Source organism: Rhamphochromis sp. 'chilingali', assembly GCF_963969265.1.
Source record: "Rhamphochromis sp. 'chilingali' genome assembly, chromosome: 9".
Classification (NCBI taxonomy): domain Eukaryota; kingdom Metazoa; phylum Chordata; class Actinopteri; order Cichliformes; family Cichlidae; genus Rhamphochromis; species Rhamphochromis sp. 'chilingali'.
In genome coordinates this window covers 38831979-38849844 of record NC_137936.1, presented here as the reverse complement: position 1 = coordinate 38849844, position 17866 = coordinate 38831979, and the positions used below count along the sequence as shown (strand labels likewise).

The window sequence follows — 17866 nt, the reverse complement described above, 5'->3', positions numbered from 1 at the left end:
ATGATGACATGACTGTCCCTCAATATTTCTTCGAGCGTCTTCAAAGGGCTTAAAACCTTGAAGAGAATGGTTTCGGTGGATTTGGGAGAATGTCTCCCTTTAAAATGTCAAATAAACTTTGAATCTTCTGTAGAAATGAAAGTTTGTGTGATGAGGATCAACCTGCAGGCATTCAGCAAAAAGAGAAAATATTTATTAGACGATAATAGAATCGTGATATTTTGGTTCTGTGACCTTCAAGCAGGCTTCTAAGCAGAGGCTTCATGATTTATACATGTCAGCAGAATAAATATTTTTATGTCATAAAATGAGAGAACGCTGCAGCGTCTTCGGTTCGTTGAGCCAAGGTCGGAGACTCTTAGAGGGCGACCTGCCACGCAACCTCCAAAAAGTCGCCCCACGCATCGACACACTCAGATATCTGGATCTGCGTCATACGTGCCTCGCTCTCTGTCTGTGTGGTTCTGTGTCTGTGTGTGATATTGATGGCTGCTCGCTCTGAGGCTAATTTAAGCAGCGAGAAAGCCGATAAAAGGCAGGAGCTCGATTGGCTGCTGTGTTTATGTCTGCACGTGCGATTTGCTGGTTCGGTGATGTTTGAATTTCATTCACTGGAGGCAGATGTTCTTGGACTGTCTGTAGCTGTTATTTATCAAATAACTGCATTAAAACTCTGCACAAAGAACCAACACACAGTGGGGGGGCTGCAATTAGCTGACTGCTAACAGCCGCCCGTGTCAGTCAGAGCGTCACGATGCTAACTTGAAGTGTCATTACAGCTGAGGAAGGTGAGCTGTGACTAAATCCACCCTGCATAAGGTTTATTTCCTTATTAGGTTGATTTTATATAAGGTTGATGTTTATCAACGATTATCGTGTGCTGTAAAGCAGAGTTGCTCCTGACGCGTTCATCTGAGTTGTTAGGTGATTTCTTTCTAATATCTAAGGTAGAAAAGGTTACGAGACATGTTGTGTAACGTTGCACAGCTGCAGTCCATTTACCACGTACTCATCATGGCCACATTTCCTGACCTTAAACTGCAGAAATGATGTGAACTTTTAGCTGTGGCGTGAGAGGCGAGTGCTTCGTTCACCCTCCGTCCACCCCGACCTCCTCCTGCAGTTCATGTCGAGTTCAATAATTCAATAATCTTGTGCAATAATCAGCCAGTAATTCTGTTATATAAAGTGGGCGAACAAATCCGCTGAACAGAGCGGGTGGGTGGAGGATCAAAACGAGACATGGTGACTAAAACAAGCACGTTCCTGCTGCTGATAACTGCGACTGTACAAACTCGCCGTTTCAATCGACAGCGTTGGTTCACAGAGCCGCGCACGTTTCTTTGTATTTAAACAGACTCAACACAAAGAGCGCTCATCTGTGAGTGATTCTGCTTCCTTCATGCTTCGCCATCATCTCCTTAAAAAAAATGAAGACGTGAGTGTGAGTTCCTAACTGAGACCCTGAAGATTCTCAAATGAAATCGTTGTGCCAGGAATGATTACTGTGTTTTTAAGTAGACAGTTTATCAATTATGAAATATGGGGCAAAATAAAAATGCCTTTAGTGCACATATACACAAAAAATCAACTTTCTCTCTTTTCGAAAGTTGTTCTTTCATTAAACAAAGGAGGAGACAACAGTGAAGAAACACCTGACACCTGTGTGCTGTTTACAAAGCAGATGAAAATCCAGTCATTAAAGGCAGACTGCAGGTCGGGTCGTTACCGTATTAGAGTCAGAGGTCTGGTGCTTCTTTGTGCTTGCAGCAGGTGATCTGCATATCCTGTTATGGTATTCAAATCTCCTCCGGTTGGCAGAGAGTGACATTTGAATACAGTCTGACTGTCTGCCTGCCTTTTCTCATTAAGTGGCCTGAGAGACAGCAAAAATGTCACAGCTGAGTCTTTCATCATCCCTCCACAGAGGTTTGTTTTCTCTCTGTTGTCAGTCACACCCACAGTGCAACTTTGTGAATTAGGAAAGAAGAAGATTGCGTCGTGTTTCTGCGGCTGTGCAGATTAGTTATATTTTTCTGTTTGCTCTGAATATGAATTCGCTGCAAGGCTTCAACAGCACAGCCTCAGGCATCTAACGGTTGCTCATTCCACTTTAGCTGTGTGTTTGGGTTTTCCTCACTCTTATAAATGTCCTACACAGTGTAAACATGCGTGCACAGCAAGCACGTGTTTGTACTTAATGCATATGAAGGATAAATACAGGAAACCTTCACGGTGATCGGGTAAAGTGCGTCACTGCAGCACATTCACGAATCTGTAGACAAACCTCACTGCTTTCACTTATTGCAGCGCTGCGTCAACGCACTCATCGACTAAAACATTAAAACATTGCATTGTTCTGCTGCGCGTGTGCTGCGCCACCAAACACAGCCTAGAGTCAGTGCCACACCCTGATGGCAGCTGCTGCGCTTCGGTCTGTTGCATCCTCATCTTTAAATCTTTTTGGAAGCCAAAAAAACTGCTCTTATGGTTTAACCCTTTAAGACCTACCATAGAACCAAGTCCGCCAGAGCTTATATTATATGTTTACATGCTGTGGAGCCATTTTTGGGAGCATTTCAAGTTGATATACATCAATACAACCATTACAGCCTAAATTTTAATAATATGCATGCATTAAGTGCATAGTAATTACATAAATTGCAAAAAAAGTGCAATAAACTACAAAAAAATTGAAAATCGTTTTTGTTTTTTTAACATATATTTGTAGTTAGAGAAATTTAAGAGGCTTATCCCTCAAAACTGTAAATACAAAAAAGTTGCACAAAATAGTTTCCCACCACAGGAAATTTATTTTAAGTGTCTTCATAGTTTTATTTTTGAAATACACCAATTTTTATATACTGCAGGAAAAACGAAAATAAATATTATGATGCAAATTTGCAAAAAAGCAGCATATGCATCAAAATAAACTATTTCCAGCAGTGCAATATGAGTCCTCAGCATCCCAGAAACGACACAGAAAGTCATAAAGTCAAAGATAACTTTCAAAAACACCAGTATAGGCTCATGAGGCCCTGATGGTAAAAAAAATACATTTCTGCAAAATGACGTCACTTCCGGTTTCGGGCAGGTCATGGCGGACATGCGAAAGTTCGTGCTGACGTCTATTCCAACGTAGGAAGTGTTACAAACAGCTGATAGGATCGGCAAAGCGTGTTTCTGGAATATTATGTTTTTGTTGCTGCAAGTGCTTTTTATGCAGTTTTTGCAAAGCTATATGTGGAAGGAAACCGTGACCGAGGACAAGCTGATGGCATCAGATGTAAGTACAAGTCCTCCGGTTTCATATGCAAAAAAAAAAAATTATTGCGCTAGCTCACGTGGTTGCAGTGCTACCGGGATTTAAAAATAGTTACGCAAAATGGAGCGTGCTCCGACCGGCTCTAAAGGGTTAATGTTTACTTTGGAAGATGCATCGCATGCAATGAGTTAAATAAACACCAAGCCATAGTTTTTGTTCACTAATTGCATTACAGGCATGTTGGGATGGTGAGCTGTAGGGAACAGTAGGGAACAGTAGGGAACAGTGGGCAGTTACAGCTCCTTGCTTGAAGCTCCCTCGTTTTTCTTTTATCTTGAACAGGGGTTTCAAACTCCTGGCCCGGGGGCCTCTCACAGCCCAGGTCACCCCTACTTGCGGCCCTTATTTACATATTAAGTCAGCCATTCTTTCCGAAGAGCAGATATGAGGGTGTCAGCAGCTGTGCAGAGATGCAGTGATAACCCGACTCTCCTCTGAAACACTGTTCTGCTGCAGATCCCTCGTGTTTCTGTTTGCAGTCGGTCTGCGCTCCTCTTATTCAGTCTTTTTGTGCGTCTTCCCAGTGTCCTGTGTTTCTGTCGCACCCCCGGAGCACATGCACAATCGCTGCAGTGATTGCTGTCACTCCCCTCGGCATCATATCCGTGGAGTTGCTGCTCGCCTTTGTAGAAACTCCTCAGAAACGCGATTGGGGCTGTTTCACTTGCTGTGCGAGTCAGCAGCACCATTTTCTCTCTCATACTGTGACCTGCGTTCCTCCTTCGCTCCCTGCAATCATCATGTATATTAACAGACAAATTATGCCATTCCTCACATCGTCTCACAGAAGCCACGCCGCTCTCTTCAGCTCACAATTACAGAGCAGAATAAATGTATCCTCACGGTCGGGGGAGATTTATGTGTAAGCCTCGCAGGCTGCTGCCAGCCTTTGTAATATAAGACTCGTGGCCCAGGAAAAAAAACAAAGCGCGTATCTGTTTAAAGGGAGCAGCGCCGATGTCAGCCGGGCGCCGCGGCTCGTTCACAGTTGCGCTGAGGATTTGGATCAGCTTTCAAGGTCCGAGGGCTGCGCACACGGCTGAAAGTTGTCCGGGATTATTTCAACGTCTAATTCAGGAGGAGACTTTTAAAGATGAACGGCTGCTGACTTATGCCGCCGTGAAACAAATACGCTTATTTCCCCTCGTGTCTCAGTATCTGCGAACTCTTCCTTCTTTCAAATTATAATCACACTGACAGAAGATCAAGTTTGTGTTTTAGATCTGCTGTGTGTGTGTGTGTGTGTGTGTGTGTGTGTGTGTGTGTGTGTGTGTGTGTGTGTGTGTGTGTGTTTTCCCTAAGCCTAGCTGAGTGTAAGTGGCTTTGGCAGCCTGTGTATGCAGGCAGCACGTTTTCTGCTCTATTTGTGTCTGAGTTTGTGTGTTTGCATGAGCGTGCATGTTATTGTAAGCATCTGCACACATTTTGCTTTCGATCTTCTGCATATACACACGTGTGTGTTCATGCATCCAAGGATGATGGGTGTGTGTGTGTGTGTTTCTGCTAAACATTAACTAAATATGACAAGGTCACTGCTGTCATTTACCTGTCTCTCTCTCTCTCTCTCACACACACACACACACACACACACACACACACACACACACACACACACACACACACACACACACACACACACACAGCATGTAAATGTTAAGCTCACTATGTAAATACTCTTTAGGGTGGATTTGTTTGTGAGACCCAGCCACGAAAACCCTGATTGAACCAAACCCTCAGCTGTCATCACTGCCTCCTTTGTTGTGCAGACTCACAGATCGTTTTGTAGATGGAAACATTTAGAAAAGACAGAAAAGGAGAGCGAGAAAGCATGCACATGAGTGTTTTTCTTGTTTAATTTAAACCTTTTAAAATGACTTTTTGATACAGCAATAAAAAGAAATAAAGGTCAGCAGATGTGAACCTGATCAAACAAATACACACAAAAACACACAACTCCAACTCAAAGACAGAGGCTGCGTTCACTCTGCAGGTCTTAATGCTCAATTCAGATTTTTGATCAAATCCGATTTTTTTTGTCTGCTCGTTCACACTACAAACGCGCTCTAGTGTGAACGCTCAAAGCGGCCGCATGCGCAAAAGAAGACGTCACACACAACGCGCTCTGTTTAGACTCACTAACATCTACGCCGGATGTCCAGGAAGCGTTCGCGATGTCTTCTCGGGCGCTGATAATTGGCGTCTGTCTTGTGTCGGTGACGTAAAAGACGGATTTAATGCGACGTGACCATCAAACAGCAGTCGCTTTCTGAAACATTAGTAAAGTAAAGTGTGCGTGTTAGTCCCCATAGGGAAATAGTTCCTCTGCATTTAACCCATTCACCCAGTGAAGCAGTGGGCAGCCACCAGTGCAGCGCCCGGGGAGCAGCGTGTAGGGACGGTACCTTTCTCAGGGGTACCTCAGGGTAGCCGTTCAGTGGAGTCGAACCCCCGACCTTCCGATCATGGGGCCACCACTCTACCTACTGAGCTATCCCTACATTGAATATGTATCGGATTCAGGACCACATACGAAAGTGACCCAGATCAGATTTGAAAATATCGGATTTGTGCCGTTCACACTGTCACACCAGGATCGGATATGGGTCACATAGGGTCAAAAAAATCGGATTTGATGTACTTTCGCCTGCAGTGTGAACGTAGCCTAAAAGTGTGCAGCGTCACAGCCTGAAGGCCACGCCCCAGTGCAGCGGAGCGACGAGGAGAACGCTTGATGTTTCTTCAGGAATCGCGAGGCGGTTGTTTCGGGATGAGGCTATCGGCGCTGACGAAGTATCTGAGAGAGAACACAGAGAGCACCTGAACCGTGGCGCGTGCCAACATGTGCCCACTCGCTTTAAGCCCACACCGACACAGTTGTCGTTCCCCGCTCACCCTGCCTGCCGGATTTGGCTCACGTCAACTTCCTCCTCTTCCCTGAAATGAACTTCAAGTTGCTGTGTTTTTATCCAGCACCCACACTCGGTGCATCAGGAGACTCTGGCCTGTAGTTGGAGCAGGGGATCAAACGCTCACCTCACCATTACTGATGGAAATCATTTCCTGAGCTGTAAAAGCCGGTTTTATTTGTAGCCATGTGCTGTGACTCTACGTGTCACTTTTACCCTAAAACCTGAGCAAACATGGCCTCTGCAGTTGTATTTTTAGCAATCAAACCGCTAACCCTGCCAAGAATTTTAACCAAACGTGAGTCACAGATGCAGAACGCATTAAATAAGGGGGGAATTTGTCTGCAGATTCTATTTTAGGGTTTGTGGTACGATCGCAGCGCGGCTGCAGCATCCTGGCTGCGCTGTTTATTACAGTGTTAGCAGGAGCATCCTAGCATTACCCCGTCCTTGTAATCACAGTGATTATCAACACAAGAGACTTATGGCACAAAATGACCTCTCTCGCTGCTGCTCGCCCACTTCCTCTCCTCCTCAGTTTGAGTGAACAGCTGAAATTTAAATCTTCGTGGTTGGTCCTCCTCCTGTCTCAAAGCCCCGCCCTCCTTTTGCTCTCTGCCCCCCGGGGGTGGCGGGGTGTCGGGGGGAGAGCTCTCCTCCTCTCCATAGATTCTGTGGTCTGTAAATAGAGACTGGTGTCACCCGCACTCACATAGGAAGGCAATGATGTCAGCCTCTCTCTGACACACACACACACACACACTGGTAATGATGTCACTACTTGACCATCCCAACCATGACATCATCTTCTGGTGCCACCAAACAATTTTCTGTATAAAAATGCAGCAGCTGCCTCTGTGGGCGCAGTAACATGCAGATTAGTGTGCAAACTGATACAAGTAACATTAAATAAAACGACAACTGTAATAATGTTGCTCTTGATTCGTGCTGTTTGTGTACTGTGACTCTGTGGACCAGTTATTTACTCGTCTTCTCTCAAATGTGCACATGTTGACCTCCTTGTCTCTTTGTTTACATTATACTTCATCCTCTTGATGAAAGATCGTCCTTGATGACAGAGAGAGAAGATTTGTCAGGACGCAGAAGGAAAGAAATCAGGAGGCAGCAGAAGAAGATACAAGCCCGACTTTAACCCTGCGTGATAGGAAGTGTTACTAAGCCTCACAGGAGTGACAGGATTCATTCTTACCATAAACCTGCTGCAGGGTCCTGACTCAGGGTCCTGTTGCTTCTCTTCTTTTTCTTTACGTTACAGAAGCTACTGGACTAGAAGGGTGGTTGAACTAAACTGGATTAACTGGCTAAGTTCAAAATATTGATATCTGCTGACATGGGAACATTTTTCTATGTCATCAAGGTAACAAAGACCATCCATCCGTTTGCTTCTGTGCATCCAGATCAGGGTCGAGGGAGCCTGTCCGAGCCTTGGAGAGGCAGGGTGTGTGTGTGCGTGTGTGTGTGTGTGTGTGTGTGTGTGTGTGTGTGTGTGTGTGTGTTTGAGGAAGTGAGTCCATGACTTCAGCAACAAAACCACACAAAGATACACAGTCGCAGGGAGAGGCAGTTTTTCTGTCTCTTCTCTGGTTTTACAAGCAGCTCGTCCTTGACGTTGCAGTTGACCAACGATGTGATTTAAATCAGCCGGCTGCTGCTTTAATCCAATCAGCTTTAAGGAATGAGTCGCGAGCTCAGCGTTTAATCCAATCAGTATTTAGAAATGAGTTGTTGCTGGCCAGAATCAATCAGGCCTGCCCACCTGATAATCAAATTCAATACAGTGATTTAGCTCATGTCCCTGAAATGTATTCAGAGTGTTCTGCCTCCTCGTTTTGTCTCTGATTTCCTCCCCCAGGATTTGTTTGAGTGCTTTTCTTCCCGTTTCCTCCTTTTTCGTCACTTTTTCTTTCTTTTCTGTGTGTGTGTGTGTGTGTGTTCATGCACACGTCGACTTCCTGTTTCTCCCTATTTGTTTCTTTCGGAACAATTTCCTTTTCTTGTGTTGGAGACTGATATGAAAGGCGGCTTTGCCTGATGAGTCCAGTGGGAAAGCAGTCGGAGGAGAAAAGGAGGGCAGCGTGTTGATGTATCAGGGTATAATTTGAGAGACAAGTCCTGGATTTCATCTGCAGTATTGTTCTGAAACAATAGTGCAGTCACACTCAGCAGAGAGGGAAGAGTCCACTACATGTGTATATGATGTTGCACAAATATGATCGCAGTCACGATAAATCTCATCTTTGGCATTTGCAAGGTTTTTGACAGACTCGTGGTCTTTGTTCCAGTTCTTATTGGAAGAAATGTTTTCGTTTTTCTAAAAAGGGGAAAACGATGATGGTGGTTTTGTTTCCAACATCCAAATTAAATCTGTACAATCCAAGAAAAATACGACCCGCCTGCCAAACTTAACTGAGAGACGAGGCAACAGTTATTCAAAACAAGCAGAGCTCACATTAATCATCTGTGCTGAAGCTCTACCATTTATGTTGCTAACAGTGTTATCTGTTGGCTTATGTATGTTTATATTTTGAAATCTCAGTGTCACCATGTTGCTTTAGCCAGAAATGACCACATTTTGACAACAGAGATCAACTAATGCTAGCTGGCTTCATCTGTGACCTCTGTGGCTGCACCATACAAACCGAAAAAATGCTGAAATTTCTTCTTCTGGGATGATTTTAATGCAAATAACCTCACAGCAGCCATATTGTTGGCACAAACAGTCCAGTTCAGGGACTTCAGTCATCTGAGGTGAAGCTTAGCAGACCGCTAGCAGCTACGACCGCCTGCGCCACCATCCATCTGTTAATCAAAGGCCACGCCCCTAATTATAAGCTTTAATTGCAGCAGGTGAGTTATAAAGGCTGTAATGTTAACCACGAGTGTGTGAGGACCGACTCCGACCGACTTTTGTGTTGGAATCAGGAGATTGTTGCTTGGTTTTGACAAGTTTGTTGAATTTTCACTCACATTCATGCCAGCCTGAACTTTCAGTTCGGTTTTATTTATATAGCTCCAATAACATCCGTCTGCTCGAGGTGTTTTACATCATAAAGTTCTGCAACAATTGGACAAGACAGAAAAATATTGTTGAAATTTCAGCACTGAACGACGTCATCCAGAGAAGGAGACTCCTGCAAAACCACAAGATGGTTTTATTTGCATTTTACTGGCTTCTCCACAGGTGTAACATCTCCTATTGGCTCTGGGGAACATTATTATTTTACCTTTACTACCATGGCATGCCCAAGCCTCTCTCTCTCTATCTCACTGTCTCTCACTCATACACACTGTGTAAGTGCTAAAGCAGCAATAATCCAGGTTTAAATCAGCACCATGGACAGCAGCTGCAGCACGTCTTCACGTGACAGAGGGCAAAGGTCAGGAAGTACAATAATGTGCTTCCCAGCAGAGCCGTCAGAGCTTATTTTTACAAAATGACTGAGTATATGTTTGCAACTAAAATAAAGCTCACAGGGAAAATGTTCTCTGCATTTAAAATGATGCTTTTGTTCACAAAGTAGAACCTCGATTTAAACATATGATGAAACTTTTACAATCTGTTTGACTTAATGCAGCCAGTGTGCACATGCCATGGGATGGACTGCGACCGCACCCTCGTGTCCTTCTGGCTCTGGCTGTGCTGTCGGGCATTTGAGTTAGTTCCCCAGAGAATAACAATTCAGTAATGAGATTACATTTTGTATATTTGGGAGTAGGGCTGCCACAAACGATTATTTTGATAGTCGACTAGTCACAGATTATTTTTTGCGATTAGTCGACTAATCAGATCATCATCCATTGGATGTAAAACTACAGCTTATTGCACCAGCAGCATCTGCTCTTATATAACTATCATTATCTTACAGCTTTAAGTGTTTCAGGTCTGTGCTAACTAAAAATAAAGACAAGATGATAGTTTATTACATTTTAATGAAATTTGCAGATTGTTTCGGTGAAGTTTAATAAACTCCTTGCTATCTAAAATATAACAGGACACCGGAGTAAATTCTGGAGCATCTCACACTTCTGATAATCAGCTGTCTGCTTGACGTTTATTCAGCTGTGTAAAAACTATAACTTTAATCTCAGCCAAACCGATTTACTCAGGAACAAATAAAATACTGAAAAAGAACAAACAATAACATTTTAAAGTTATCTAAGTGACTTATATATCATATTTAACCTGAGTAGCGAAAGACGGCGGTGGGTTTGAAAACGATCTGCTGGGAGTCCGGTGTTCTCACGGCTCTAGTTAGCCTAGCCCCCGGCTAGCTATCGAGCTAGTGGGTAACAGACGTCTCCGAAAACGTCGGCGCGCTTTTGAAAATATGTGGTGTCCTGATAAACTGAGCAGATATTTGAGGTTTACACAGCTACATTCTCGCCTGAAAATATGTTAAACGTTTATTTTGTGACCCAGAAAGAATAATAAGAATAATATTAAAACTAACTAGCTGCTGCCATTGTTGGAAACTGAGCAGGGCCGCGCTATGAATTCTGGGACACAGCTTCTTCTTCTTCGGGGTTTAACGGCAGCTGGCATCCTTGTACATGCAGTGCTGCCATCTTCTGTTTCAGTCCGTTATTACACCCTTAAATCCCGCTACTTATTCCTGCGTCTCTTGGGATCTTACAAAGCTTCAAACGACGCGTCGACTATTAAATTAGTCATCGACGATTTTGATAGTCGACGTAATCGTGACTAGTTGACTAATCGTGGCAGCCCTATTTGGGAGAATTTGAATAATGTGCAGCGTGAAGTAGAAATCAAACTGATGCATTACATCTCTGCTGATCCATCGGCCGAGAGAAGAAATGCAGTTTCTTTATCCGCAAACTTTTTAATGCAGATCAAGTCAAAAAGGCCTGAAACGGTTTTCCTTCATCCTTCAAAGTCATCCCATAAATACTGAAGCTGGAAAACTGGCTTTTAATTCCTGAACCCCACTCGAGTGGATCAATCAGCAGCGACCATTAGAGTAACTAATCCCTGTAAATGTAATCATTTTAAATCTGTTGTTAATGTGCGTTCTGTTTGAGCGGCTTTATGACTCTGCCGTCTTGTTTTGTGTGTTTTGATATTTTCAGCGGGTTGTCGTGTCTTACAACTCTGTTTAAGTAATAACAAAGTGGGTTTATCAGGATACAAATGGATTTATTTTTGAAACATAGTCGTTAATCTCGAATATAAATAAAAGTATAAACACATTCTCAGCACACTTGAACATGTTTCACACAGCAAATACATTTTTTCCTGATATAAGTACAATTAAAGTTGCAGTAAACACTTTGTTATGTATTTCAAGCACCCATCTTTTAGTTTGTCCTTCCAAACAAATCTCTTGGCCCGTTTCTGTGTCTGGCTTCTTTGTCTTGAAAAGCATATAAAGACAGATTGTTGCATTTCGGCATCAGTTCCACAATAGGAACAAACACACTAATCAAAATTATTACTTTGCTCTGTGATTGCAGAGCTCCAGCTATCGTAGCTGCAGCACAAACTGTGTGTCTACAAGGCCAAAGTTCAGCAGCACTGCAGAGCGCGCCGGCTGTGGAGGCTGTGTTTGTGTAACGGAGGAAGAAAGCAGAGCAAAATCTTCTTCCTCCTCTCACATTACGACAGGATGTACAAAAGGATGCGTGTGACTGACCATCATCATCGCTCGCCATCAATCATGTGATTTTTGTCTTTCACATTTACCAAGAGATCTACTTTCACAGTGTTATTTATTTTGGACAGTTGTTGTATCCACATGCTGTTCAGTCCTTTGTTTCCTGCTGTGTCTCCTGCTCCAGCGCCGCATGCTCGTGTTTGTGTTTGTAGCTGGAAACTCTTTAAACGCTCAGACTCACACTTTATACATGTGTGACGTCACAGCCATGGATTTTCATAAATGTGATCATTTCGGGTGTACAACTCCGGCTGTGAGCAAAGAGGCTCCACCCACTTGTAGTTTGTGAGCCACGAGACGTTTGGCATACAGGTGTGGTAGCCTTAAAGCTCATACGATACGCTACGATAAAACGAGTCTATCGGTGAGTTAAAAGATGATGTTGGCAGTGAGGCAGAGTTCCTCTTATGATGCTGAAAATGGAGATAACAGGACCGTTTAAGTAAAAGAAGCAGTAGCTCACTGTAAATGTGACAGTCCTGCATTTACAGGGTTACAGGTAAAAGACACGTTATCAAATGAATCTACTTAAAGGACCAAAATATGTTTCCTGTGTTTTTTACTCAAATATGCTGTTTTTAGATGTTACTGCTGCATTGACGTTGTCGTTACGTCTTTATTGATTATATATTTATAATAATGATGTAACAACATTTGGTGGAAACCCAAACCAACAAGCTCTTGTGCGCAGAGTTTAAAGTCACTGCCACAAACAAAGTTGATGTTTTGTCGTAGTTATGCCTGCATGTATTTATTTGCTATTCTTCTCACACCAGTCAGCAGTTTCATTGACAGTAGTTTAAACTGGTACATGCTCACTCGCTTTGCTAGCAGATATTTTGCTCACAGGAGTTCATTCCATGGATGCTGGTCACTACTTTGCTGCTTGCTCCTTCCTGTTTGCAGCTTGGAGAATCTGTTTGTGTGTCGGTGCTTGTTTCTGGCAGCTGCTGCAGTCCAGGCTGGTGCCAATGAATGGATCATCAATAAATAAAAATACAAATAGAAAAGCAGAGAAGGAATTAAACTGACACTTATTTTTTAAACCGTATGAAGGCGTAACATCCTTGTGCTGTGTAACATCCCTAATGAATGCATCTACGCAGTATCACCCAGCACTATATTTAAGGAAATCTGTGTATTCGGTGTCCTGTAGTTTCATAGAGATAAAGTACAGCATATACTCTGCCACAGAAAATAAATATGAACAATTTTCCTCCTGGACATCCGGTTAAACTCAGAGTTGAGTCCCTAAAAGGTTACTGTGTGACCATCGTCCCCACAATGTCAGCAAAACAAGTAAAATCATACACACACTCTCTCAGTTCTGAGCTCATGCATGGCTGATTCATGGCTTATTCCCCCGAGTGTGTGTGTGTGTGTGGGGGGGGCAAACATGACTCGGAGGGGGATGGGTAGGCCTGGTTTTAACCCGGTACTGAAGCATCTGAAAGGACTTTAATAATTCATATGTTCTGTGTTCTTCCTCTCTCTCTCTCTCTCTCACACACACTCACACACACACACACACACACACACACACACACACACTGTTCAGAGGAAAATAAAACACTAAATCCGCCCTCTCAAATGCATGCACTCATGCAGCTGCACACTCCAGTCCACACGCGTGCCCGGCCTATCCGCGACGCTGCACAACAATACGCACAATTTCCACACAGAGGTTTTAATGGATGCGCAGATAAGCAAACACTCGACCTGTGCCACCAATGACTGAATTCATGTGTAAACGATGTTTTGACAGCCACTCTTCTCGCTCCCCGGGAGGTCGTGTAAGCCGTCTCCTGCCATTTCTCCCCTCCCCCCACCTGCTTCTGCCACTTGCTACTATTTTAACCGTTTTCTCTCTCAGCACCTCTGTCCTCTGATTTGTTTCTCAAGTGTGCGTGTGTGTGTGTGTGGATGAGTGTTGCATTGTCATGAGATGCTGCTTGCTTTGCATGCCAAACAGCCTGCATTACATTTGTGACCTACTTTGGCTCAGAGTGTGTATTTTTTATGAGAGTGGGGGATGCAGACGTGCAGATGGAGACGTGAGGCTCGCTGTTTGCATAGAAACACTTTAAACTGCACAACGAGCCATCAGCACACGCACACAAACATATGTCGATCATTTATACGCACCTTTTTATTCGTCTGCATACCTCGGGTTACCTACAGTGCTGGTTAGCATAGTGACAGATGCCTGAGTGTGTGTGTGTGAGCTCTCCAGACACAAACAGCAAAATCTGCTAAAAAAACATACATGTTTACTCAAAAATGATCAAAGTGCAGCGTGTACATGCAGTCATGTGTGCAGCACGCATAGTTGCGTATCTGAATACAACGAGGCGAATGCAGGCGTGGAGGAGGTCTCTCTTTCTCTGTTTTCTTTTCAGTTTTGTGTTAAAAGGAAACGCTTAAGTATCATCACGCTTGAGTGGCGCTTCCACGGCCAGAAGCTTATTTAATTCAGCCCCCGAAGCTTTTTTTAAACAGAGTTCCCAATTAATTTTTAAATTACAGCACAGACTTGTTGACCAGCTTCTGACACTTGAGAAATTATGTTAATTTCCACACTTCGCACGGCACCGGAGCCGGCTCGCTCCCGCCGTGCTGCTGAGGATGTGGAATCAGTGAAACGCCTTGTTGGCCTCGTGGCTGCAGGGCCACACTCGGCGCTGTGCTCCGACAGCGTGAGCGTAACAGCGTTTGTTGGAAGATTTAAAGTCGCTGCCCTCACACTCTGACCTTTACTTTTAATACTGCAACCTACTTTTATTTTTACAGCAACCTTTATCATCAGTTAATAATATAAATAGTTAAATTATTCTGTAAAAGTACTGGTTAGCATAACGAGGTCAATAAAAGGACGTTTTAAGGTGGTAAATGTTGACTGTTTATCTGCAAATTATGTCAAAGTTAAAATTGAGATTATTGGATGAAACAGATGTTGACAGAATTGTCTCACTTCAGATTCTTTTAATGCAAAAGGAAAGACAGAAATTCACATTTAAATATTCTGTTTGGTCTCAGCGACCCTTCTGTTCTGTAGGAATATAACCAGAACCCTCGAGTGTTGCTCATTGACTGACTCTTGATATGAGGAAATCTGTCTGCATTTATAAATTAGACGGCAGTTGTTCACGAATGTTCGACAGTCTGTCTGAGAGTGACTGTAGTCAGTCCATCAAAGAAGAAAGAAGAACCTGTGCAGTCGCCTTGCAGTGAAAAGTCATGAGTGTGCAACACCCTCGAGTCGTGACAAGCTGCAGAATGTGAAAGAACTTTTTGTCGATGCAGGGAGGTCTGTCCTGTTCTTACCCATGTGACTGAGCCATCTGAGTAAAGCAGTAGTTTAGTAAAGTGAGTGTGTGCGGCGTTGGACGGGTATCTCAGGATGGAGCCCTATTGTTCATAGTGTTTTAATTTATGTAATAAAATATGGATGTTGCATTGCTATAGTATTGCTGTGCACTAACTCAGGTGATCCTGTGCTGTGTCAGGAGTAGATGTGGACATCAGCATGCAGCAGGGCGTGCAGAGGGTTGGTCATAGAGGAGGATCAGATGGATAATCTGTTGTGGGGACCAAAGAAGGTGACGTGGAGCGTCCAGCACCTGAGTCAAACTAAGCACGGAGAAGAGAAACGCCCCAATTTATCACTCTATTTTAGGGTTTTCCTACATCTGTGGAAATTGCTTTAAAAACAGGATTTGGGGTTAAAAGTGTGCCTGAAATGACAAAGAAGTTCAGTTTGAAGCCTCTCGAGGAAATCCTGTTTAACACAGTGCTGCATGGTCGTAGGCTCCCTTTGTTGTTGTGTGTTTTTCTCTGAATTTCTGCATCTGTAGCTGCTGACTCATATCTATCAACACCCATTACAGCAGCTCTTACGCGCTGAAATGACTCGTTTCCTGTTGCGCTCTGTTTAGTAAGACGCTCTGGATACAGTCATCAGAGTGAGAGAATAATAAAAAGTCAATAAAGGCTGTTCTCAGCAAATACTGATTATGAGAGGCTTACAAAAAAGCAGACTGATCCCAACATGCTGGTTTTAGGCTCATCGGGTCTAAATACAGACATTAACTTTGAGGGGATGTGAAGTAGAAACAGTCACAAACTCAAACATCACTTTCTTGTCTTTCTTTCCACAGAAACCGGAGTAAGGATAGATCCCACCCCGACGCCAGCTCCGCCCGTACAGCCCCTCCGTCCGACCCCAAACCTCGACCTCCCCTTCCCCCTCTCGCAGCTCCAGGGCTCTCTGAGGGTTCCTTTCTGGGTTCTCCAAAGGGTTCTCTGTGGTGTTCTGTAGAGCTCCATACGCCTCGGGGCCTCAGACCTTCATGCGTCTCCCAGCAGCAGAGTCCACCCACACCTTCACCCACCACACCACCACCTCCTCTACCATGAGCTGTGAACAGGAGTTTGGAGACGGCGCCATGGGAGTCACGCTCACACTGCGCCTCCTCATGCATGGAAAGGTGAGCAAGACTGTTACTCGTGTTAATTAGAGAGAAATAAAGGAGATTGCAGGTTATTGTGCTGCTAGCAGCCAGAGAAAAGAACATGACATCAATAAATAATTACATTATAATAACATCATATCTCAGATGGAAACGATTCAGAAACTTTAAAAGGCTCCCAAATTTAACTTATAGAGAAAAAACTGCCAACATAATAAACAGAATATTATTTTCTGGGGAAGCAGGATCAGGTGAGGACGAGGCCAGCGCAGACTGAATCCCCACACACTCACAGAGGAAATGAGGAAATGAGCTCTGGACCTTCGTGCTGTGCGGCAGCAGTGCTAACCACCGTGCTGCACATGAAGAATTCAAAAGCCAGTTTCCACAGTTTTGTCTTTAAATCCAGGCAAGATATTTATTTAAGCATTTAAGAAGCATGCAGCTCAATCAAATTAAAACACTTCACCGATCTTTAAACCAGCAAGTTGAGTAACTACAACTGAATTTGGGGAAAAGGGAAACCATAATTGTCTGGCCAGGTCAATTCTCTTCTCCCGGCCACGGAGAATCCCAACAGGAAGTAGTAAGCCTGTCCGAAGTCACCAAGTTTCCCTGAAGTTCACTATTCAACACGGCAGAATGAACAAAGGTTTCATAACTTCAATCATCAGATCGCAGCCGTTGCTCTGTGTTCCTGGACTCCATGTTTTAGAAAGCACAGAAACCTGAGAGCGTTCCTCTCGTCCCGTGTTCCCCAGAAGAACAGTCCACGATTACCAAACCTTCACTCTATACTCTTTAAAATGTCTCTTCCACACTTGCTGAGAACACTGTTGCTTTCACGTGGCTCTTGTCGTCCCAAACGCCTCCTGCACACGGTCGCCCCGCTGACCTCCTGTTAGAGCTCGTGTTATTAGAGCTCGTGTTAACTATGTGAAGCTGGTGACACAAAAGAAAAAAATGCTTCATGTTTTATGAAAATGAAAATGTCAACACGATTAAATGTTGGCGCATAAACATATCTCAGCGCTGTCATGCTGCTGCGCCTGAAGCAGGTATGCATGCATGTTCAAAACGTGAAGTTTGATTGGCTACACGAGTCTGCTTGTTTTTAAATTTGAGGAAATGATTTTCTTGTTTGTGTTTTGTTTTTTTCTCTGCAGGAAGTAGGAAGCATCATCGGAAAGGTGAGCTAACGTTCCCTTCTATCATCGTGTTACCCAGTATGAAAAAATCTGATCTGCCAGGAAGTAAAAATCACTCAATCTGTGAAAAAGTCATTAAAATGAACTTTTAAGTGAAATTAAAAAACGTTAGAAATCCTCTAAAACCAACATCAGAGCCAACTTCAGGCTTTAGTTTTCTGAAATTTGCACGCCTGTCGTGATAACATTGGGCGTAATCCTTCTACATGATATGAAGTTGCCGTGAAATGTGCATTAACAGTGTGTAACATTTCCAGTCAGGCCG

The 17866-nt window shown here is 43.7% G+C and overlaps 1 protein-coding gene across 5 annotated transcripts in view; it reads left to right on the top strand.

Moving 5' to 3' along the window:
• pcbp4 (poly(rC) binding protein 4) overlaps positions 1 to 17866 on the top strand; it is a 199203-nt gene that overhangs the window by 94465 nt on the left and 86872 nt on the right. For 4 of the 5 annotated variants that reach the window (XM_080892765.1, XM_080892768.1, XM_080892764.1 and 1 more), the window contains 2 exons: positions 16082 to 16411; positions 17560 to 17583. In XM_080892765.1, the coding sequence (XP_080748891.1) occupies positions 16274 to 16411; positions 17560 to 17583 (162 nt within the window). In that variant the 5' untranslated portion in view covers positions 16082 to 16273. Of the gene's footprint in view, positions 1 to 3116; positions 3287 to 16081; positions 16412 to 17559; positions 17584 to 17866 lie in introns of those variants that run through there. The other variant, XM_080892767.1, reaches the window with a different exon arrangement.